The 20,571-nt window shown below is 48.2% G+C and overlaps 1 protein-coding gene across 1 annotated transcript in view; it reads right to left on the reverse strand.

Moving 5' to 3' along the window:
• DCDC2C (doublecortin domain containing 2C) overlaps window positions 1–20,571 on the reverse strand; it is a 70,659-nt gene that overhangs the window by 30,362 nt on the left and 19,726 nt on the right. Inside the window, exons 3-5 of the mRNA XM_070511487.1 lie at window positions 14,385–14,461; window positions 9,713–9,841; window positions 2,886–3,023 (exon numbers count right to left, since the gene is read on the reverse strand). Of these exons, the coding sequence (XP_070367588.1) occupies window positions 2,886–3,023; window positions 9,713–9,841; window positions 14,385–14,461 (344 nt within the window). The remainder of the gene's footprint in view (window positions 1–2,885; window positions 3,024–9,712; window positions 9,842–14,384; window positions 14,462–20,571) is intronic.

The following is a 20,571-nucleotide window of genomic DNA, read 5'->3' on the forward strand; positions in this document are numbered from 1 at the left end:
GCTTGGCGCCCACGTTAAAAATTACATGTGACGGAGTCTTGTGAAAGGAACACTCGGGCTGCGTGTACACACTGAAGAGAGGGGGGGCAGCAGCTCGGGGGGCCTGGCACCCCAGCAGAGACCCCACCTTCCAGGGTAAGCAAGAAAGGGTGGTTGGAAGGACCCATTCCCCATGCAACTAAAAGTCTTGCCCACACGGCCAAGGGGCCCTGTGACGTTGTGATTTATAATAAGAAATACATATTTGGTGACAAATAAAAATGGCAAGTAATAGGATATATTAGAGTATATGAGGAAGCCATTTTGTGTAAACCTAATTCGGCCTGACCTTGTCTTTCCAAAAGGGCCTGACTGAGGCCATTGAGCATGTATTGTATATCTGCTTTAGAGATTCCCTATGGCATATTGAGATAAAGGCCCTGAGATAAAGGTGCAACTTCCCTCCCCCTCCCAACGTTGGCATTCCCTTAAGGATTAAGCATCTTTCCTTAGGCTAGGAACTGATTGCTGAGCTCACCTGTGACCGCCCAGCTGGAGACAATAGACTTGCCTCCTGCTACACCCGTCAGGATAGCAGACCCACTACCTGCTGTGTCCATCAAGGGCTGTGCTGACAGGGCAATCTTGTGACTATTGTGGGAGGGACATTTCAATCATATGTGAAACGTCCTGTATGGGGGTATATAACCACTCTGTATACCTCACTTCTTTGGTGCCCTTTCTTCCTTCAGGAAGAAAGGCCCCGGCCCATGGTCCTCAGATTTCAGCTCAGAATAAACTCTCCCAAATTTTCATTTATAGATTGGTTATGGATTATTTTCGTCGACATTGGTCTTTGTCCCCATTTCTGGCACAAAGCCCCTAAAACCTCTGGAATTTCCTAACTGATGAAAGCAATAAAGGTGTCTTTTATCATGTTAATAAGGTGACTTTTGGAAAGCACCTAAGGATGGAGTCCATTTGCCAGAAGAATGGACCACGTGATTGATGGGTTGACCACCAAGAAGGGGAGACGGGCCAGAGGTTGAATTTGAAGGCCAAAGGCTAAGGATCTAATCAACCACGCCTATGTAATGAAGCCTCCATAAAACCCGAAGGACAGGGTTCAGAGTTTCTGGGTTGGTGAACTCGTGAGGATTCAGGGAGAGTGGTGCACTCAGAAAGCACGGAAGCTCCATGCCCCTCCCCACACCTGGCCCTGTGCAGCACTTCCATCGGGCTGTTCCTGAGTTATACCTTCTATAACAAACAGGTGATCTAGTCAGTAAAATGCTTCTCTGAGTTCTGTGAGCTGCTCTAGCAAATTAACTGAACCCAGTGCAGGGATGGATTGGGGCGTTAGAACCTCCAATCTATAGCTGGTCTGTCAGAAGCACAGGTGACAAGCGGGGGCAGGGAGGCAGTCTTGTAGGACTGAGCACTTAGCCTGCAGGATTTGATGCTATGTCCAGGTAGACAGTGTTAGAAGTGAGTTGAGTTGTAGGACTCCCAGCTGGTGTCCAAGCATTGCTTGGTGTTGTGGGAAAACCTCCACACACTGGAATTGGTACTAGAACCATAGGTCCCTAGGAAGAGATCCCTGAGGGATGCCTGCCTGTCACCCCAAGCCCGGTGCCTGTCTTCTTAGCTGACCCAAGGGCAGTGATCCCAGCCTCAGCCTTAATCCCAGGGCTTTCATTTGGGACAAGAAAATTGAAGATTTGGACCAGCATATTCCTCTGAACTTTGATTTTGCAGGTCAGCTTCCCTCATGACCCACCGCTGAGCCAGGTCCAGGCCTGACACTCAGTATCAGACACACGAGCTCACCCGGAGCTGTGGCTGCTGAGGGCCCCAGACCAATAAAGAGGCTTATGGATCTACTGTATTCTGGCCAATACAGTAACAGAAAGGTTAGGAAACTGTTTTGGATTATACAGTTCTACAGGTATTTGGAGTAGGAAATATTGCAGATTTACACACAAATACAACCTAAGAAGCAAAGGTGAGAGGGACTCTGACATTTCATTAAGGAAGCGTCAAATGAAACTATGCCCTGAGAACGGAAATCAGGCCACCTCGCCAGGGGACTTCACCCACAGTGAACTGTGGGACGGGCTCTCTGCAGACAGGTAGGGAAGGCTGCCCATGGCTAAGAGAGCATCCATGCAGGACACTGCCAAGCAGGTCAGAACTCAAATGCTGGGCTTTTCTGCCTCAGGATAAAGCCACCGGGCTCCCTCAGGCGTAAGTCTACAAGAGAACATGATGCATTAATCACAGGTGCTCATGGGCCTACTGCAGACGGCATGAGTGGAGTCAGCAAACCGTCCTGACAAGAGACAACTGTCAGACAAATCTCAGGGGACAGGACAGAGTTCCCACCAACGTCTGCATCTTCCTTCTAGTCGTGCTTCTGTGTCCATAAATACACACACAGTGAGCACCCTGGTAGCCAGGTCCAGGAGTACCATAAAAATCACTGCTTTTTTCACCAGGAGAGACTGCCGCCAACACAAACTCTGTATTTTAGACAAGGAAAAGCAAGTCAAACTAAGAGGACAAAACGCCGTGCTGGATGGAGCGTGGGCTATCGTAACTGTGTCCTGGGGCCAGTTCTGCAACTATTTTGCACATTTAGACTCTGGATCTCTAAGACTCCCGGGAAAAGACAAGGGGCTCAACACGAGATCTTACTGTCCTTGTGAATAAACCACACAACAGTAGCTCCTCCTTGCCTAATTGTGAAAATCCAAAACTGTATCACATATAAAATAAGAATATCAAGTTTCACTGCAGAAAAATAGCCGATAACTGAACTGGTCATATTTGGGAGAGATACTGGGGTGGGGCGGGGGGAGGCAAATTTTTCCAAGGCCGGAAGGAAAGGTATGAAATGTGCTCACTGTTGGACCTCACTGGGAACATTTGGGGACTTCCAGTAAGGGAAATACTTGAAGGACTCCAGTCCTGCCGCCACGTAAAAATGCTGGTCTTGCAGATCCTTTGAGTTGTCCAAAAGATGCCCATTCATTGTAAATAATCTGCAAAGAAAGAAAGAGGAAATGGGCTAGAGATTTAAGACCAGCGATGTCGAGGCTGGCGGTATTTTTGGACGCGATGTGACTAGCGTGGGGACTGTCGGAGAACCGGTGCGCTCGTCAGCAAGTGCAGTCCAAATGCGCTAATGAAACCCCGTGGGAGCTGCTCTTTCAGGATTAGGCTTCCTTTCCTTTTTCAGATCTTTTAATTAAAATATATTTTTAATTACATACAAGTGTTCAGAGGCCCTTGAGGACATTTTAAGCTCTTGGTTGGTATTCAATTAATTTTAACTAATAACAGCTAAAATTAATACAAATTGGCTTATAATGTTCTAACAATACTTGGAAAACAAACCAGCACTTATTAGCGAATAATATGCCTTTTTATAAGCATCAAAAGACTAATATTTGTCTACTCTTTATTCTGTACTCTTTTTTAGCAAGCATTCATTCACTAATTTATTCATTTAAGAAATGATTCAATTCATTCAATGCTGAGCATCTATTATGCATAAGGCAATGAGATAGGTATTGCCTTGGGTTAAAAATATGAGTAAGTCACTGCTTCCCCAAGTCCAGAAGTGGACAAAAACCTATAAAAACAAATAGGACCAGGGAAGGGCTGGGGTTCCAAAAGGAGAGAGAATAAACTCAACCGTAGGCTTCCCAAAGGTGGGAGAATTTGTAGTGGGGTGTGAAGGGTGGCTGGGATCCCTCATGTGAAGACGGGATGAAGCTACATGGGGTAGCAGAAGGGGTCTGCGCAAAAAGCCGGAACACAGGGGGCTGACTGCCCTGAAGGATGAAAGGCAGACACAGAGCTGGAATGTTGACTTCTAGAACCTGGAATTCTAGGGAGAGGAATTTATCACCGATTTAGTCAGAGTGCTCAGAGATTTCCTAGCAGAGTGGGAGACGAGCTGTGTTTTAGCAACAGTAAGCTGACCATCGTGGATGGGCTGTGAGGAGGAAAGGCCTCACCTGTGTGAGGAGACAGAGCCACTGCGAGGGTGTACCTGCGGCCACAAACTGCAGCAGCCAGCACAGGACCGGGGAGCAGAAGGGAAGCAGGGCGCAGCGAGAAGGTGGAGCCCACACAACTCATCCTCCCACAATCGCTCCCAAACCCTGATGCATTGGATCACCTGGGAGGCTGTTAAGCACAGGGGACCAGGCCCACCCTTCCATGGGGCTTCCGATTCATGAGTCTGGGAGGAGGCAGAGCACTCCCTCCTAACAAGTGCCAGCTGACACCATGCTGCTGCTCCTGGGGCCCCATGCGAGAACTGCTGCCTTAGATCAACCATGGAGGAGCGATGGAAAGAAAACGTCAAGACAGGAGGTAACGTGAGACACCACTGGAGAGCCGGCCCTGGGACACGGAGCACAGGCTTCAACGCAAAAAACAACGCTTGGAATTCTGTTCTTCTCCTGCCGTCACCGTGGGCCATCAGTGCTCGGATAGTGGAGGGCTCAGACAGCAGGTGCAAGTGGCCCCAGGAGTAAGTTGGGGAAGAGCAGATGCCCTCAGCAGGCGAGGGGCTAAGGGAGACGATGGGACTGACTGGCTGTGGCCTTGAGGAGAGCACCTTCACCCGAGCCAGGCTCCGGACTGGATGGTAGGGCTCACGGGTGGGGTGTTTGAATGATCTCACCAGAAGCAGAAGTGTTGGAACAGATGGACCAAGAACTTAACATAAGCATGAAAAATGTTCTAAAAGAAATAAGAAATAAAGAAATAAGCATAAATTACTGTTTGGAAGATAAAATTGAGGAACTCCCGCAGAAGGAGGCAGAGAATGATAAGAAACAGAAATAAAAGAAAAGTTAAGAAATAAGGATGAGTAGAAGTGCCAACACTCAGACAATAAGAATCCCCAAAATGTTAAAATAAAAGCGGAAATGAAGAAATACGTGTAGAAATAATGGAGACTAATTTCACAGAATTAAAGAAAGAGGGAAGAGCTCAATTTGAAAGGGTCCATGGATGGCAAAAAAGCGTGGACAGAACAGTGAGGTCACAGTACGTGCTCAACAGATAGGGATTGAATTGAAAATTGAGAGTGGAAATCCTTGTATTTCAAAGACTCGAAGAGTCTCTCAGGGTCGGCTCATCACCTGTTCCGTCCAGCAGTTAACATGGAAAGAACCCAGGACAGTGGAACCGTGGACAGTTTATCCTCTTCCATCCTCACCTTCCTCCAGCCACGCTAACTGCCTGTCCTTTCTTGGAACGTGTCTGGCTCCCACGTCCAGGCATTTCCACTGACACTGCATTTTCCCACACAGGCCGGAGACCAGGCTGAGGCAAGAGAGGCACCAGGGTGCAAATCTGGGGAGGTGCCCACCCACAGGGGCGTGCCAGTGCCTTGCTCATCTTCTCCCTGGCCCAGCCCTGCCCTGATTTCTACTCATGTCTCATACTTGGAGCAAAAGTCTCTTCTTCTGGGGTTAGGCCTGGACTGGCTCCACCCCGGTTGTGCTCCCCTCTCATAAACACCCTGCCCCACTGTAATTACTGATTGGAGTCTGTCTTCTCTGCTGGGCAACCAGCTCAGTGGGGTGAGCAGAACGGGCTGGGTCTCTGAGCTCAGCCTGGTGCTCACCGCGTAATCCGCACCCAACCAATGTCTACCAGAAGCACATTTTTCTAACACCAAGATCAGCACTAACTCCTCACGCAGAGACCCACGCACAATTTTACTTACAGATTTCTCTGGACTATATATATCATACCAAAAGTTCAAAACTATCCAATAAATCAACTAATTTTAATACCGCTGAGAATTTGGCTGTTCCCAACAGACACAAGAAAGAAGTGTAGCGGAAACCTCCGCTGAACCATATTAACATTATCCAAGGAATGATTAACACAGATAAGCACAAAGGACTTTCCAAATGTCTGTTGAACATTAGCTGTAGGTTCTGTTCACAGGCGTCACATACATGAATAGTAAAAAAGGCTGTTCTGTGCATAGTACGTCGCTCTCTCAAGCTTACTATTTGTACTTTCTAAGCATTTCTTTTATTTCCAAGCTCTGCACTTTTTCTAAATTCAAGCATAAAGAACTAATTTAAGTCCAGTAAGAAAAAAGAAAGAAGCCTACTGATCTAATGTCCTATTTTCCCCGTAAATCTCCTACTTCCACGCTTTCTTCTCTTGGAGAAGGATGTTCCCTCTCAGCTTCTCCACCAGCACTGCATATGTGAAAGCTGTGACTAATTCCACTACTGTTGGTGGCTTCTCACCAAAGGATACACAAGTCTATCTCCTCCACACCATCGTCTCTATTGCTTTAAGAATGAAACGCTAATATTTATCACCGCATTCTGGAATTATTTGGGCATTTACAGAACTAATGTTCTTACATCTACCTTCCCCGGGGCATTGAGGGCCCCGTTGGTATGCACTGTCCTTGCTGGGTTAATGACCATCCCATCGCTCGAAACGTCCCAACACAGTACATCCTACTCACAAGTCAATACATCAGTTTTCATTGTTGGTATCATGACTGTGGACTGTAAATCAATCTTTGATATTTCCATTTACCCCTGAGAGAGTTAACTGACAAGAAAGTGAAATCGCAGTAAATGTTTTTGCTCTTCTACCCCACTGCCTACCATCTGGGGACCATTACTCTCCATAAAGACGGTCCCTCTAACATTCAGCGTCATACCACATTTCCTTACTTTTCAGCTGTAAAGACTTGGGTCTTCCTACACTTTCTCAACTCACTCCCACTCCAGGTTATGGGGCCTTCTCAGTACCCCAGCGATGTTCCCAGCGCCAAGGTCTTAACCCCGCTGCCTGCAACCTCTCAGCCTTCCGGCTCTCCACTGCTCCCTCCCTCTGATCCATTCTAACAGCCAGGCCCGTTGTCTGAGACCCGACCGTCCCTGTCCGCTCCACAGCCAGCTCTGTCTCCACCTGCTTCGCCTTAAACCCTGGCTGACACGCTGCGCCTCTCCCCTGCTTGTCCTTCCCCACACTCAGCCTGTGGAGGAGTCCATCTGCCCTCTCTCACCCCAGGCTGCCAGGGTGAGAACACGCAGTCCTGCAGGTTGGTCTGGCTGGGCCCTCCACCCTGCTCAGCACACCTATGCCCCTATGCCCCATCGCTCTCGCTGACCGCATTCTCCTCTCCATTCACCAGAGACGACCTTTCTTCCACGCACACCCAGGTCACAGGCCTTCCATCTGCTCAGGACTCTGTTCCAATTGTTCCATACTCTCCTTCATCTTCACCCTCCCCATGCCCTGGGGCTTTACCCTCAGGAGAGAAATGTGTCTCCTACACTCCTTGATAAGAAAGAGTTTGCCTGGAGCCCTCACAAGCAATGATTGGATCTCTTCTTATTTGTCCTCTCTCCTCCTTTTACAGCCACACCCACCCCACACTCCCACCTCCCCTTCCCCACCCCTCACTCAAGCCCTGCCCACACAACCTGGCTTCTACCTCAAAGTGCTCTGGGCCACCTGCTAAGGGCAGTCCTGAGAGCACATTCCAGTTCTCGTCTCACTCATCTGTGGCTTTTGTTGGCGTCCTTGCCCGTGGAGGCATTTCTGCCCTGCTCCCACGGCTGACGCCTTCTGGTCTGCCCGCCTCCCCACTGCCATGTGTGTACACCCTCCTCTGTGGGCTCCCTTCTCTCCTGCTGCAAAGTCTACTCCCAAGAGTTCTGCCCAAGCTGGTTCTAGGGCCCAAGACTGGGAACAGGCGAAGGGCCAGCTACTCCATTGCCACAGAGCACAGGGCCAAGGGGAACTCAAAATCCGGGGGCAAAGGCGGATCAAGCACCAACTAGTCCAGGGAGACACCCAGGGGCCAGAGAGAAAGAGAGAAGGCAAGGCCTCAGGGCCACAAAGGAGGCACCAACGGCAGCCTGGAGAGATGCTCTAGGGCACCCATTCAGAGGAAAATGGGTCCTCTTAGAGGACGCCTAAAACCGCACCTGTGGGTAGAAAAGGGGCCAGGCAATAAAAGAACTGATTAGAAGACGACTATTAGACGACTATCGTCTTTGTCTTAAACTATTTGATATTTCTGCCTTCTTGTGAGAAATCTCATCTGCCTCCAAGGGACCCACATTCCCATGAGGTGACAAGGAGCCCACTGAGGTCCCCGCAGCATCTGAGCTGTGCCCCTGCTCTGGGCTGGCTTCCAGGGGGGTCTCACCACACACAGCTCCACTCTCTAGCCACTGACTTAACAAATCCCAAATCTAAAACTCGCAGCCCAGACCTGGACGTCCCACAGGCATGTCATACTGACCCCTTCAATCCATCATCAACACCCAAACCAGCATCGTGTTCACCACCTCAGAAAAGAACCTCATTGGTTCAGTTTCTCAAATCAGGAATCCTGTGGGTTCCTCTCCCTCACCTCTCCTCCTAACCAAGTAGTTACCAAGACTTAACATGACAACCTCTTAAGCACCTCTCTCCACCCCCAGTGTCACCTCACCTCTCTCCACCCCCATCACCACCTAGTGTCTCTCCACCCCCATGGTCACCTCACCTCTCTCCACCTCCCAGGTGACTTCACCTCTCCCCAACTCTATGACCACCTCATCTCTCTCCACCCCCAAGGTCACCTCGCCTCTCTCCACCCCTACCCTCAATCCATTGTCATGACGGGCACAGTGAGCTTTGTCCACACAAACAGGACCCAGTGCCTACAAGACTGCAAGCGCCTTGCCTGGCCTGTCTGACCTTCCTGGTCTGGATCCCTGACAGTTGTTCCAGCCTCAAGTCTAGCTACTTCCCTCACAATAATGCTGAGTATAACTAATAGCATAGTATTCCCCCCAAAACTCCATGCTTGTTCACAATCATAATCATTAGCCCTCACTACACACCAAGCACTATTTAAGTACTTCACACATATGACGACTCTTAGAAGTAGGTCCTACTATTATTTCCAATTTTACAGATGAGGAAACAGGTCTCAAGAATTTAAGCACTGAGGGCGTGGTGATTAATTTCACACACTCTGCTTCAGCGGCCTGTGGTTCACAGGGTCAGATCTCAGGCACAGACCTACACACCACTTATCAAGCCACGCTGTGGTGGCATCCCACATACAAAACAGAGGAAGACTGGCAACAGATGTTAGCTCAGGGAACAACTTTCCTCACCAAAAAGAAAAAAGAAGAAGAAGAATTTAAGCATGTCCCTGAGGTGACTAGGACGCAGGTGGTAGAGACCAGGTTTGGCTCCAGGTCACGCTAGTGACCACTGCACCACTCTGCCTCCTTCGTACCTGGACTTCATCTCCATGCTAATCAGTCAAGTCTCAGCTCAGACATGGGCCCCCGCCACGTGGCTTCCCCTGACTTCTCCAGACCAGCCGAGAGGCCTCCATAAACCAACAGCAGCAGCTAAGGACACACTCATCATTGGCCCACCCAGTAGGGGCTCAGGGGGCACCACCCTGTCTTGTTAGACTGTGTTCACCACACCTAGCACGTGGCAGATGCTCAATGAACTTTGTTGAATGAGGACATGAAAGAAAATGGTTGAACATGTATGACACAAACACTGGGGAAATATTGTCAGCTTCAAACAATTGAAATCAGATTCACGATGACTCATTTTAGCCCTTGCTGGTCCAGGCAGGGCATTTCCACAGAAGGTCACAAAACGAGCTGCTGTGACCAGGTCTCCCGCAGGAGAGAGAATGACTTACTTTCGAACACCTCCCAGAGGAAAGACTTTTTCTCCAATCATGGCCAGCACGCTATTCCATTCCGTCAGACTAAATTTGGGTATAATAATTTTTGTAGGTGGAATAAATAATCTTCCATTTGTGAAAACACTGTAAGAATAAAAAAGAAAGCATTCACTAGTATTTGAAATTTGAGGAGCAAACACTGAAAATTCAAAGAAAGATGTGTAATGATAGAACTATAATCCGCGCAAGGCACTGCACAGCCCCGCGGGGCACACCCCGCCCCCAGGGACCGTTCTCAGCTGCACAGGATGCCTGAAGCCTGCTGACATCACAGTCACGTTGGGGACACATCTTTTCACAGAATATAAAATGCCCAGATGAACAAGACAAAACCCTACTTCTTAAAAAATACGCCTCCACTATCGTGGGTAAAATGGACGAAAATTGTGTCCATTTGGAAAACAAAGGGGGAATTTTTGCCTTTAAAAAGGCAGCTATTTCGCTTCCCATGGAGCCAAGATAGTGTCCCGAAGGAAATAATGTGCAGTCCTCTGAAAAGATAACAGAAACAATTGGTTTCACTCCTGCAGTTCTGAGGCAGCTTCACTGGGATCCCAGTGGGTTTGTTTTGTTATTTCTAAGTACAGCGGGGGACGGGGGTGAGGGGTCTCCCACAAAGACCAGTGCAAAGTTATTAGTTCTCTGGTGCTAATGAGGTCCTGCGGTTTAGTCAAAGCCACATGGCAACAGTTCCAAACTCTTGTGACTTGTATTAAAATAATGTAAAATACAAGGCTTATTCCTTTAAGCCTAAAAGTGATGGACAATATTTAACAATATAGGAGCTCAACTTTACAATTCTGGTTTTCAGTTTTTTACGTTAGTATTTATGGTGACTGTTGTTTTATTATTGTTGTTTTTCCTGAAATGCAAATAATTTAAAATTGGAGAAATACATCTCTTTTTTTTCAGGGTAAATATAAATTTTAATTTAACGTATTTGTGCACAATAAAGAGAATCCGCTTTTTCTCTAGCACGGCTCTGTGGCAAGAGGCTTCCAATTAACCCAGAATCTGATTTCTTCGTATTTAGAATACTACCCCACACAAGCCCTAGTAAGAATGTTCTGTGCAAGTGACATCCATGTGACATTACTACTACAATCAAGATTTACACAAGGTTTCCACCTGTTGCTTTTCCGAAACGGTTTATGCCAAAAGTCTTTCCAAACCTAGATTACTACTACTAATAAAATAAATAAATGTTTAAACAAGGTCATGTATTTTTGTCTAAATGTTTAAAGACATTTAATATATATTCTTATTCTGAGTGTGGGGAAATAGTCACACTGTTATGGACTGAATTGTGTCCCCCTAAAGTTTTGGCAGCCCAAGCAGACTAATTCACACACACACACACTTTGGTATTGCTAAAACTGAGCACAATCCTCCCGAAGGGCAATTTGGTAACAGAGATCAATGGGAGGTACAGGACCAATAACCATTGACCCAGGGTTTCCATTCCACGAAATCCAACCCATGGAAACGGGACAGAGATTTACATGTAAAGATATTTCTCATGGGATTATTTATGTTAAAAATATATGAAAAAAACCTAAATGTCCAAGTATGGAGGAACAGTTAAATAAATTACAGCATGGCCATACAAGAATAAATTATGAGGCCACTTAAAATTATTTACACAGAATTTGTATTTACAGGGGAAAAATAGTCAAATCTAACTAATCCTGTAAAAGCATACAACTACAGGTACAGAGAGAACACTAAAAGTAGCTGTACCTCCAGCTTAATAGTGGCTGTGACTGAGGAGTGGGGTAATGAGTGACTTTTATTTTATTCTTCCACTTTTCTAGATTTCCACATTTTTTATAATAAGCATGTAAATATGGGGAAAACTACCTATAAGAAATTTTTTTTAATGTTTAAAGATAAAGGAAAGAAATCTTATCTCCACTTTATAGATTAAGAAATTGCAAGTTCAGAGGCAGTGACAGACTTAACACATCTCCAAAACTTTGCTGGTTGAGCTGAAGAATGAATTCGACCCCTCCTGCTGTGCCGGACTTGAGGTCTGTGCTGTGCAGCGTCCGAGAGTCCATCTCGCACCTGACATGCCAGGTGGATGGATAAACAATCCCATCCAAAACACCCAAGAACAGTTTCCCTGGGAAGTCTGTGATGGACAGGTAGTGGATGGCAGGAGCCCCCGGTCACACAGCAAAGGCCACCATTGTTAGATTATGGTACGTCCGAATTTTGGAATACTGTGTAGCCATTTTTTAAAGCACAGCTTATCTATATGTGCTGATAAAGAACCGTCTCCAGGATGAACTGTGTCGTGAAAAAAAGGAAGACACACAACAGTGTAAGCATATGCTGTAAGAGCTTGACTATGCAGAAGCTGCCTTACAAGAATACTCCAAAAACTCTTAACAGTGGTTCCTCCTGGGAAATTACTAGAGAATTGAGGATGAAAAGTGGGAGGAAGACTTAGTTTTAATTTACACATTTTAAAACTATATATTTACCATGAGCATAAATTACTCTGGCCATAAAAAAAATAGTTAAAAAAATAACTTTGAAGTAAGAGAAGTTAAAGGTGTAAAACTATTTTTGTCAGCGCAACTAATGTGCCAATTAATTTTTAATGGGAAACATTATAAGTAGGATGTATTTTCAATTCTTTACATAGGAAATATTTTAAATATTTTTAAATAGGAAACAGCACACGATCCAGGAGTGGATTTTAGTTGGGTGACATGATGATGATGATGATGATGATGATGTCTGCCATTTACTCAACATTTACCATATCCCACAGCTTAGTTAGTGACAGAACCAGGACCTGCATCTGAGCCTCAAACTCCAAGCTGGCCACTTCCAACGCCCCTGGTCAGGACCAGCTGAATTCAGAGGAGACCCAACAGTCGGGGCATCAGCTTCTCTCCAAGTCTGGCTGCTGCAGAACTCAGGCTCAGCAAGGCCCCCCTCCCTCCACCTCGGCTCCCCGGTTGACAAGGGAGGGTCAAAACCCCTTTCCTCCTCAAACATCAAAGACTCTGCGAGCTGTCATAACTATTTTCTGTTTGTTTGTTTTTATAGTTACAAGGTCTCCAAGCAAACATGATCAGGGCTTTTCTTTGTAGACAAGACCCTGTGTTTGGATGGATATTTGGGTCCATCTAGTGGAATGGAGCCTATGCTGCAAGAGTAAATGGTTTATAACAGAAAAAAAAAGGTCTGTCAAAACAAGTGAGAATCATTCATGCCTTGGGTCATGCCAAAAAAATGTCGGCCTAGGGATATTTGTCTTTCCCAGGAAGGACCCATAAGCCAATATTGTTCCCTGAGATTTCCATGCATTCTTCAGAAAGAGGTGTCCTCCATGAAATTTAGAAATACCGTCTTTCATTATTTTAAAAGAGCTTTCATATTTATAAAAGGCACAATGGAGAGACCTAGTATGTTTAAACAGCTCCCCTGCAGAAGCTTAAGGAAAGGTGTTTTAAAGAAATGATCACCGATGTTTTGAGGACAAGTCAAAGGAGCAGAGTTTAGCTGATGAACAGGTTTCCTTCGTGCTTCTGCTTCCCCGTCTAGGGCTCAGCTGGGTCTGGCAGGGACTGTCCAGCCTCATGGGCTTCCATCCCTTTGCTGGGCAGCATGAGAGTGAAGGGCAGCTCATCAGGAGTGTGGCCAAAGTGACTGTGGTCAGCAAAGGCTGGGAGTGGACACCGCCGCTAGTGTCCTCCTGACACTGGGAGCCCTCGACTCTCGGGAAACCCACGGAGATTCTCTGCACCGGGAGCAGGACACGGTAAAGCGGGTGCGGTGCTATCCCAAACTTCACATCAGGGATTTTAATCCCTAAAACATTAAAACACCACAACATAACAAGGATTCTGGGGAAGAGCTGCCATTTGGAGACTTCCTACCCCAGGACAAGCAGGGGGCGGTTAACCCTCACCACGCCCTGCAGGTGCATATTATCAGTCCTGTTTTACAAACGAGGAAGCCAATTCAAAAAGATGAATTGTGTGCAGTCCACAAAGCTGGTAAGAGGAAAAGCAGGATTCGGACCAATGTTTTATTTGAGTCACATGTTCTCTTTCTACTGCCCAACATATAAGGAAGATTGGCCACAAGGCAGTCTCAATCCCTGGACATATTCTATGGGCTCCTCCGTGCCTGGCACCGCCAGCGCTCCAGGGCAGCCCGGAATCGGCTCCGACATCCTGGTCCTCAGGCAACGCTTTTCTAGGACATGCTGCAACCTACAGCCTGTGGCAGAGAGAGCTCACGGTGGGAAATATAACTTCTAAATTTCCTTTCAACATCCAGCAGCTGCAATTGCTAGACTAAAAAAAAAAATTAAAAGCCTAAGACTGAATTGTGTGTTCCCACTGCCATGTAACCTGTAATCCGGGTTCAAGACAGAAAAAGTATGCAGCACCTGAAAGGCTGGGCCCTACAGAAAGTGTCCCACAAGAAGAATTAGCATCACAGAGAGAGGGGAAGGGGGAGAAGGGAGGGGGGGAGGAGGAGGGGAAGAGAAGGAGGGGAGGCAAAGGAGGAAAGGAGAGGAGGAGGAGAATGTGTCGGGTGGAGCACTATCTTTAAGGAGCTCTAGCAAGTTGCGACTTCTCACACACAACACCGTACTCACTGTATATGTCGGGATGTACGATGATATGTTTGCCACCTGGACGGCACCTTTATATCACAATGTACCACTGGTTTGATCTGAAAAAGGAAAAATAAGCCTCAGAATTCAGTCCAAACTTAGAAACATTTGTTAAATACCCATGGTATGCACAGCATCACCCCCAGAACCTAAGTAAAGGTGGGGAGGCTTGCTAAGAGGACACACAGGGAGACCCAGGAGGGGTTCAGAGAAAGCTGGATTCCATGCAGGGTGGTGGACAGGATTCCAGCCAGGGCACTGCCAGGGGATGGGGGTTGGAGGGCTGTGTATTCCAAGTGGAGGGCAAGGTGCACATGTGAAGGCATAAGGGGTTAGAGCGGTGAGTGAGGGCTCGGAGAGACGGGCTGGATGGTTCTGCTGAGGACGTGCCCCGTGGCTTGTCCAACAAGTGTGGATGATCCACTCCCCAGGGACGTGGCTTGGCCAAACCTTGGGCCCCAAGAATGGATGAGTAGCTGCTAATTCCGGCCATGAGGTTGGAGGCAGACTGGCCTGGCACAGGTGAGAACGCCTACCACTTCTTCCTGACCCGTCTCTTCTCTCTTGTGTGAATCCAGCCCGAGGGCTGAGCCACCTCTGGGGCCTCATTCAGCTTCAACCTCAGTCCACAGAGGCCAAGATACTCAGGCAGAAGAGAGTCTCTGAGACCTGCCAGGGGCGGGGCTGGGCAAAGGCTCTCCTCCTCCCGGTCCTATTGTGTAAGGGCACATGGAAAAGCAAGTGGAGGGGATTTCAACTGTGCACTGACGTTAACCTGTGCCACGTGGCGCGGACCCGGCCCCACACGCAATCTGGGCCCTCCCTCGAGGCCGCTCTCCAGTCCGGCAATCACGACCTCCTCTGACAGGTCACTCCCCGACCATGTTCCTTCTCTATCCCCCCAGCCCACCAGATCCAGCCACCCAACCTGGCACACGAGGCCTCCACATTCCCTCCCCGTCCGCATTTTTCCGCGCAGCCTCATTCTGCCCTCTGCCCCTCCGCCCACTGCACTGCGTCCCAGTCGGCCGCCTGGTCCACCGGCCAGTCCACACGCAGGCCTGGGCCTCTGCTGCACGGTGCCTCGGCTCAGGCCCCTCCTAGCTCAGCGCCTTCCCCAACCCTCCAGGCTTCCCACCTGCTTCAAGGCCATCCCTAAACCGACAGAACCCACCAAACCACCCTTTTCAGCCGGCCCTCATTAGAACTCACTCGGTGTCCGCACGGCACACGCCGCCATTCCTGCAGGAAGGCTGCCGCTGCGCCGGGAGCTCCGGCAGAGATGCAGTCGGAGCCCAGCCCACCTCGCTCAAGGCCGCCGGAGGGCCTCATGGACCCCATCTCCAGGGGCTGATGCTTCTTCCACACGCCTACGGCTGTGGATCCTCCCGGGCTGGGACCCCTTCCCCTTGCTGACCCAGGCCTGACAGGAAGCTCAGGGAAGGGATCTGAGTCACTCAGCATCAGAAGCCTTCACTGCCGGCCCGGAGTCCAGGTCTGGCAAATGTGTCCCTCCCTCACTCCGGGCTCCTGGACCTCATCTCGGCCTGGAGCCTCTGCCTGCTCCTGCTACTGCTCCGACTCCAGCGCCAGCCCCACCAGCTGGTGGAGGCTCGTCTCCTGCTTTAGACCCCGTGTGCAAGGTTTGCTAGACGTCCTCCTGCAGCCGGCGTAGCAGGGAGGGCCAAGGGACAGGGGGTTTCTACCCAGAGTTGGGCCTCCCGCCCTCGCCTGCCCAGCTGTCTGCTCTCCTGCCACCCCCAGGCCCCTTCCAGGCTGCCCAGCTCATACACAGCAGGCCACCTAACCCTCAATGTCACCGCAGCTCTACTGAATTACCCCAAGTTGAGTACAGTAACCTACAAAAGCTCCTTTGCCAAGCATGATACACGTATACTCCCAGTTTATCCCAGTGAGAGATAAACGAGCTGCACACACCACTCACAGAGGTGACCAATTATTGACACCTCAGGATTTCCCCAGAGCCATTTTCTAAAAGAGGAGAGGGGAAATGTGTCACTTGGGTCTTCTGAAGGAGACGAGGAGGCAGTGTTCACATGGGTCGTGAGGTGGTGAAGGGTGAGAAGTAGAAAGACCATTTGGCATCTTGATCTTATTAGGGTCAAAACGGCATGGCAGAATTTCACCCACAGCCGAGTGATTATCCCCAGACATCCCCGTCTCAGAAAATCGCTCCACCGTAGACCCATTTTTTCAACTACAAAATCGGGGAGACGTTCTTGAGTCTTCTCTCTCCGTACACCCCACAACTAAACCATCAGCACATCTCTCATTTCTGCCTCAAAACTGTACCCTGCACCCACTCAGTTCTTGCCGTCTCCACAGCTACCACGCTGGCCAAGCCCCCATCTTTCCTCTAACTCGTCTCCCTTCCCCGACAGTCCTTTCTTCACAGCCAGCAGAGCAGCTGTTGTGAACATAAATCAGAATGGCTTACTCTCTGACTTAAACCCCGGGGGGTGGAAAGACCCACGCTTACAGTCAATCCCACTGCCCACGTGGCCCACGTGAGCTGGCACGTGCTGCCTCTCTGCCCTCACCCCATCTCTCCTCCCCTTCCTCCGCACACTACGGCCCTTCTTTCACTCTTCCAGTCCTTTAAACATCAAGCTGATGCCTCACGAGATCTTGAGCCTGGAATGTTCCCCCAGATGTTTGCATAGCTTGCTCTCTCTGCCTTAAGAACTCAGCTTAAAGATGTCAGCTCCTCAGAGAGGCCTTCCCTGACCGACTAACCACGCACCTTGATTTATTTTCATCTAGCACTTACTATAGCCTAATATTTTCATGCTTATTTGCTTATTATTGACTCCTCCTTGTAGAATGTCAGCCTCCTGAGAGCAGGGACCCTGACTGTCATGTTCACCAAGTGTCCCCAGTGCCTGAACGTGGAGTGGACCATTGCAGGAGTTCAACAACTATTTCACAAACACGAATGAATGAATGATGAACGAAGGCTATGACAACACGTGAAAAACAGCTCTGATACTCCAGAAAGGATCCCAGGGAAAATAGGCCATTGAAGATTGTGGTGACACCCACCTACATCCATTGTTATCTATTGTCATACTACATGTAAAATTATACACACCTGCGTACTAACAGAGAGAAACTCAATGCCATGAAAATCAACAACCAGCATGAATTTACAGATGGTTTGAAAACAAATCAGAAACTGTCCTCTGCAAAATTCTATTAAGGTACAGCTACACTAAGAAGCAGCTTTCTGGTTGATTGCATAAACTTATGAAAGCAATGGGGGCTGGCCCCGTGGCCGAGTGGTTAAGTTCGCGCGCTCCGCTGCAGGCGGCCCAGTGTTTCGTTGGTTCGAATCCTGGGCGCGGACATGGCACTGCTCATCAAACCATGCTGAGGCAGCGTCCCACATGCCACAACTGGAAGGACCCACACGAAGAATATACAACTATGTACTGGGGGGCTTTGGGTAGAAAAAGGAAAAAAATAAAATCTTTAAAAAAAAAAAAATTATGAAAGCAATGAGCTAATTGCTTTTTTAATGTGTTAATAATTCATTAACCTTGATGCCATCTGCCTAATTAAATGACTCCAGCAGTTAAATTCACGATTCTGGATTTTTTTATTTTTTCTTTTTGCTGAGGAAGATTGGCCCTGAGCTAACATCCATTGCCAATCTTCCTCTTTTTTAGCTTGAGGAAGATTGGCCCTGAGCTAGCATCTGTGCCCATCTTCCTCTGCTTTATATGTGGCTCACCACCACAGCATGGCTGACAAGTGGTATAGGTCTGCATCTGGGATCCAAAACCATGAACCCAGGCAGCCAAAGTGGAGCACACTAACTTAACCACTATGCCATGGGGCTGGCCCATGGATGCTTCCCCCCTGTACTCCATATAATAATCTCCTAACAATTGTCAACAAAATGTTGTTTTCTGTTACTGTCTGATGGCAATGACAGTTTCAAAGACTCGTGTCACTCACCTGCCCTGAGAGGCAAAGAGCTCTTTAACAACAGTCCAAGGCAATTAGGCCAAATCAACATCAGTGACGGGGGACACTCGAGATTACCAGAGATGTACCTCCCCAGGCGGCAGCCGTGGTTTGTTGAATGCCTGCTGTGTATCAGGCACTGCTTTCATGCCTTTAGATGCATTCATACTAACCCTCAAAATAAGCAGGCAAATGTCCAGTAACAAAGAATCAGAGAGGTTCTATAACTTGCCAAGAACACGCTTATTAAGTTTCTTGGCCATGATAAACCATCAAAAAATATTTTATTGTAGTAGGTTTTAGCAAAATGGGGATTTGAGCCTATGCTAATATAGCACTGAGAAGCCTGTGTTTGGAGTGCCCCTCCATTCCAGTACTGGCTGTGTCACTCCCTAGCTGTGTGACCTTGATCAAGTGGTGTTACCTCCCCAGCCCTCTGTTTCATTGTGCACTCAGTGCAAATAAAGGTGTGCTTCCGAGACGAGTAACAGAGAGAGAGATCACACAGTGTCTAGTGCTTACAAAATGCCCGCAAAGCGCTGAGCTCAACTGAGAGCAGCTGTTGTCACTTTTGTTGCTGTCCTTAGGCCCCCGAGACCCTGCTCTTTGCAGCTCATCATGCTCCTCCAACTACCCCCAGTGGACATCCTCTCGGCCTTCTCCAGGCAAACACCAAACAAGAAGGACTCAAGAGAATCTAGCATCAAGAATAGACCTCACCATGTGACCACACTGAGGGGAGAATCTCATAACAAGCGAATAGTGCTCGGGAGAGCGTCATGCATGCAGCACCGCGAAGGCGAGTTTACAGAGATACCGCGCTAAAGGACCTAATGGCAGACGCTCCGCCAAAAGTCTAAACGGATCAACTTCTAAAGAGACACACGATGGCCACAGATCTCAGAAACCCCAGGGGAAGTGCAGTGCTCTTTGCATTTCTCATTTGATTCATTAAGGAAAAAAGGTTGCACTGGATCACCTCCAAAGTCACTTCAGATTCTCATTCTGTGATGCTGTGAGTCAAAGAAACATCAGCTTCGCTCTTTCCCAAAATGTCCAAGAGGCTTCATAGGTTAGCCATTCCGGAGCAGTGACATGAGGAACGGGGAGAGGCAGCAGATCAGCAACCACCCTCCCTGCACCCGGCACCATCGCCTGTAGAAACATGTCAGAGCTGGGTGCCCCTCAATACCTTTTGCAGTCCTGTCCTTGGTTTTATGCTGCTGCATTATGGGCTCCTGAGGGGGAGAACAGGCAGGTGTGTCTAAAGTATGGTTGGCTTTGGGGGGATGGGGTGGGGGGTATTTACCATCTGAAAAATTTTTCAATTTTTTTACATAAAACAAAGAACCATGACTAGGATTTTATAATTGACTTAGCTGATTTCCAGCTATCACGATTCTAAAAGTTAGGATTTTGCCCCCTCCGGAAAGTTGAGAAGGAAGCAAGGGCACACACTTGCCCAGCCCTCACTGAGGGCTCCTCAACTGAGATGACCCTGGCAGGAGAGGTCCACGTTTGGGTTACCTGTGTGCCCTCTGAGACAGCAGCCGATCTGAATTGTGATGGGCCTTGAGCGGAGGCTGCTGGAGCTGGAGGAGCAGAGGGCTTTGGACTGTCCCAGCCAACATTCCCATGTTTCTGAGGAGAAGACTGAGGCTCGGAGAGCGGTGACGCCCGAAGTCTGCAAGGTGGTGCCAAAGCAACCGAAGCCAAGAGCTCTTGACTCCTGGACGAGGGTGCTTCCTCCCAACTACTCCTCCTGAACAGCGACGCATTTCACGGTTTTCTATTTCAAATCCTATTTGTTCAGTGATTTATTTCTTTTTATTGAAAGATACTTCATCTTCTCCAAACTATTTTGAATTACCAATGGCTCCTTGAATGTAAGTCTCTCTCCCTCCCTCTCCTCATCACCATCATCACCACCTCAGCAACCTTGAGCCTCTTTCTCCAAAAGTGGGGGACACATATGCACAGCAACGAATCAACGAAAAGTGTCCCTGGGGTGACTCAGCATCCAGAGACGCCCTCAATTACTATTAAAATAGTAACAAATGAGACTCACCACTCCTACTGGCTTTGTGTTGATCACCTCCATTTTATGCAAGGTCTCTAATGATAACCAACATGAATAAAATAACCAAAAAGTTAGGAAGAAAGAAAATTAAGACAAGGG

Source organism: Equus asinus, chromosome 6 (genome assembly GCF_041296235.1).
Source record: "Equus asinus isolate D_3611 breed Donkey chromosome 6, EquAss-T2T_v2, whole genome shotgun sequence".
In the NCBI taxonomy this organism is placed as follows: Eukaryota; Metazoa; Chordata; class Mammalia; order Perissodactyla; family Equidae; genus Equus; species Equus asinus.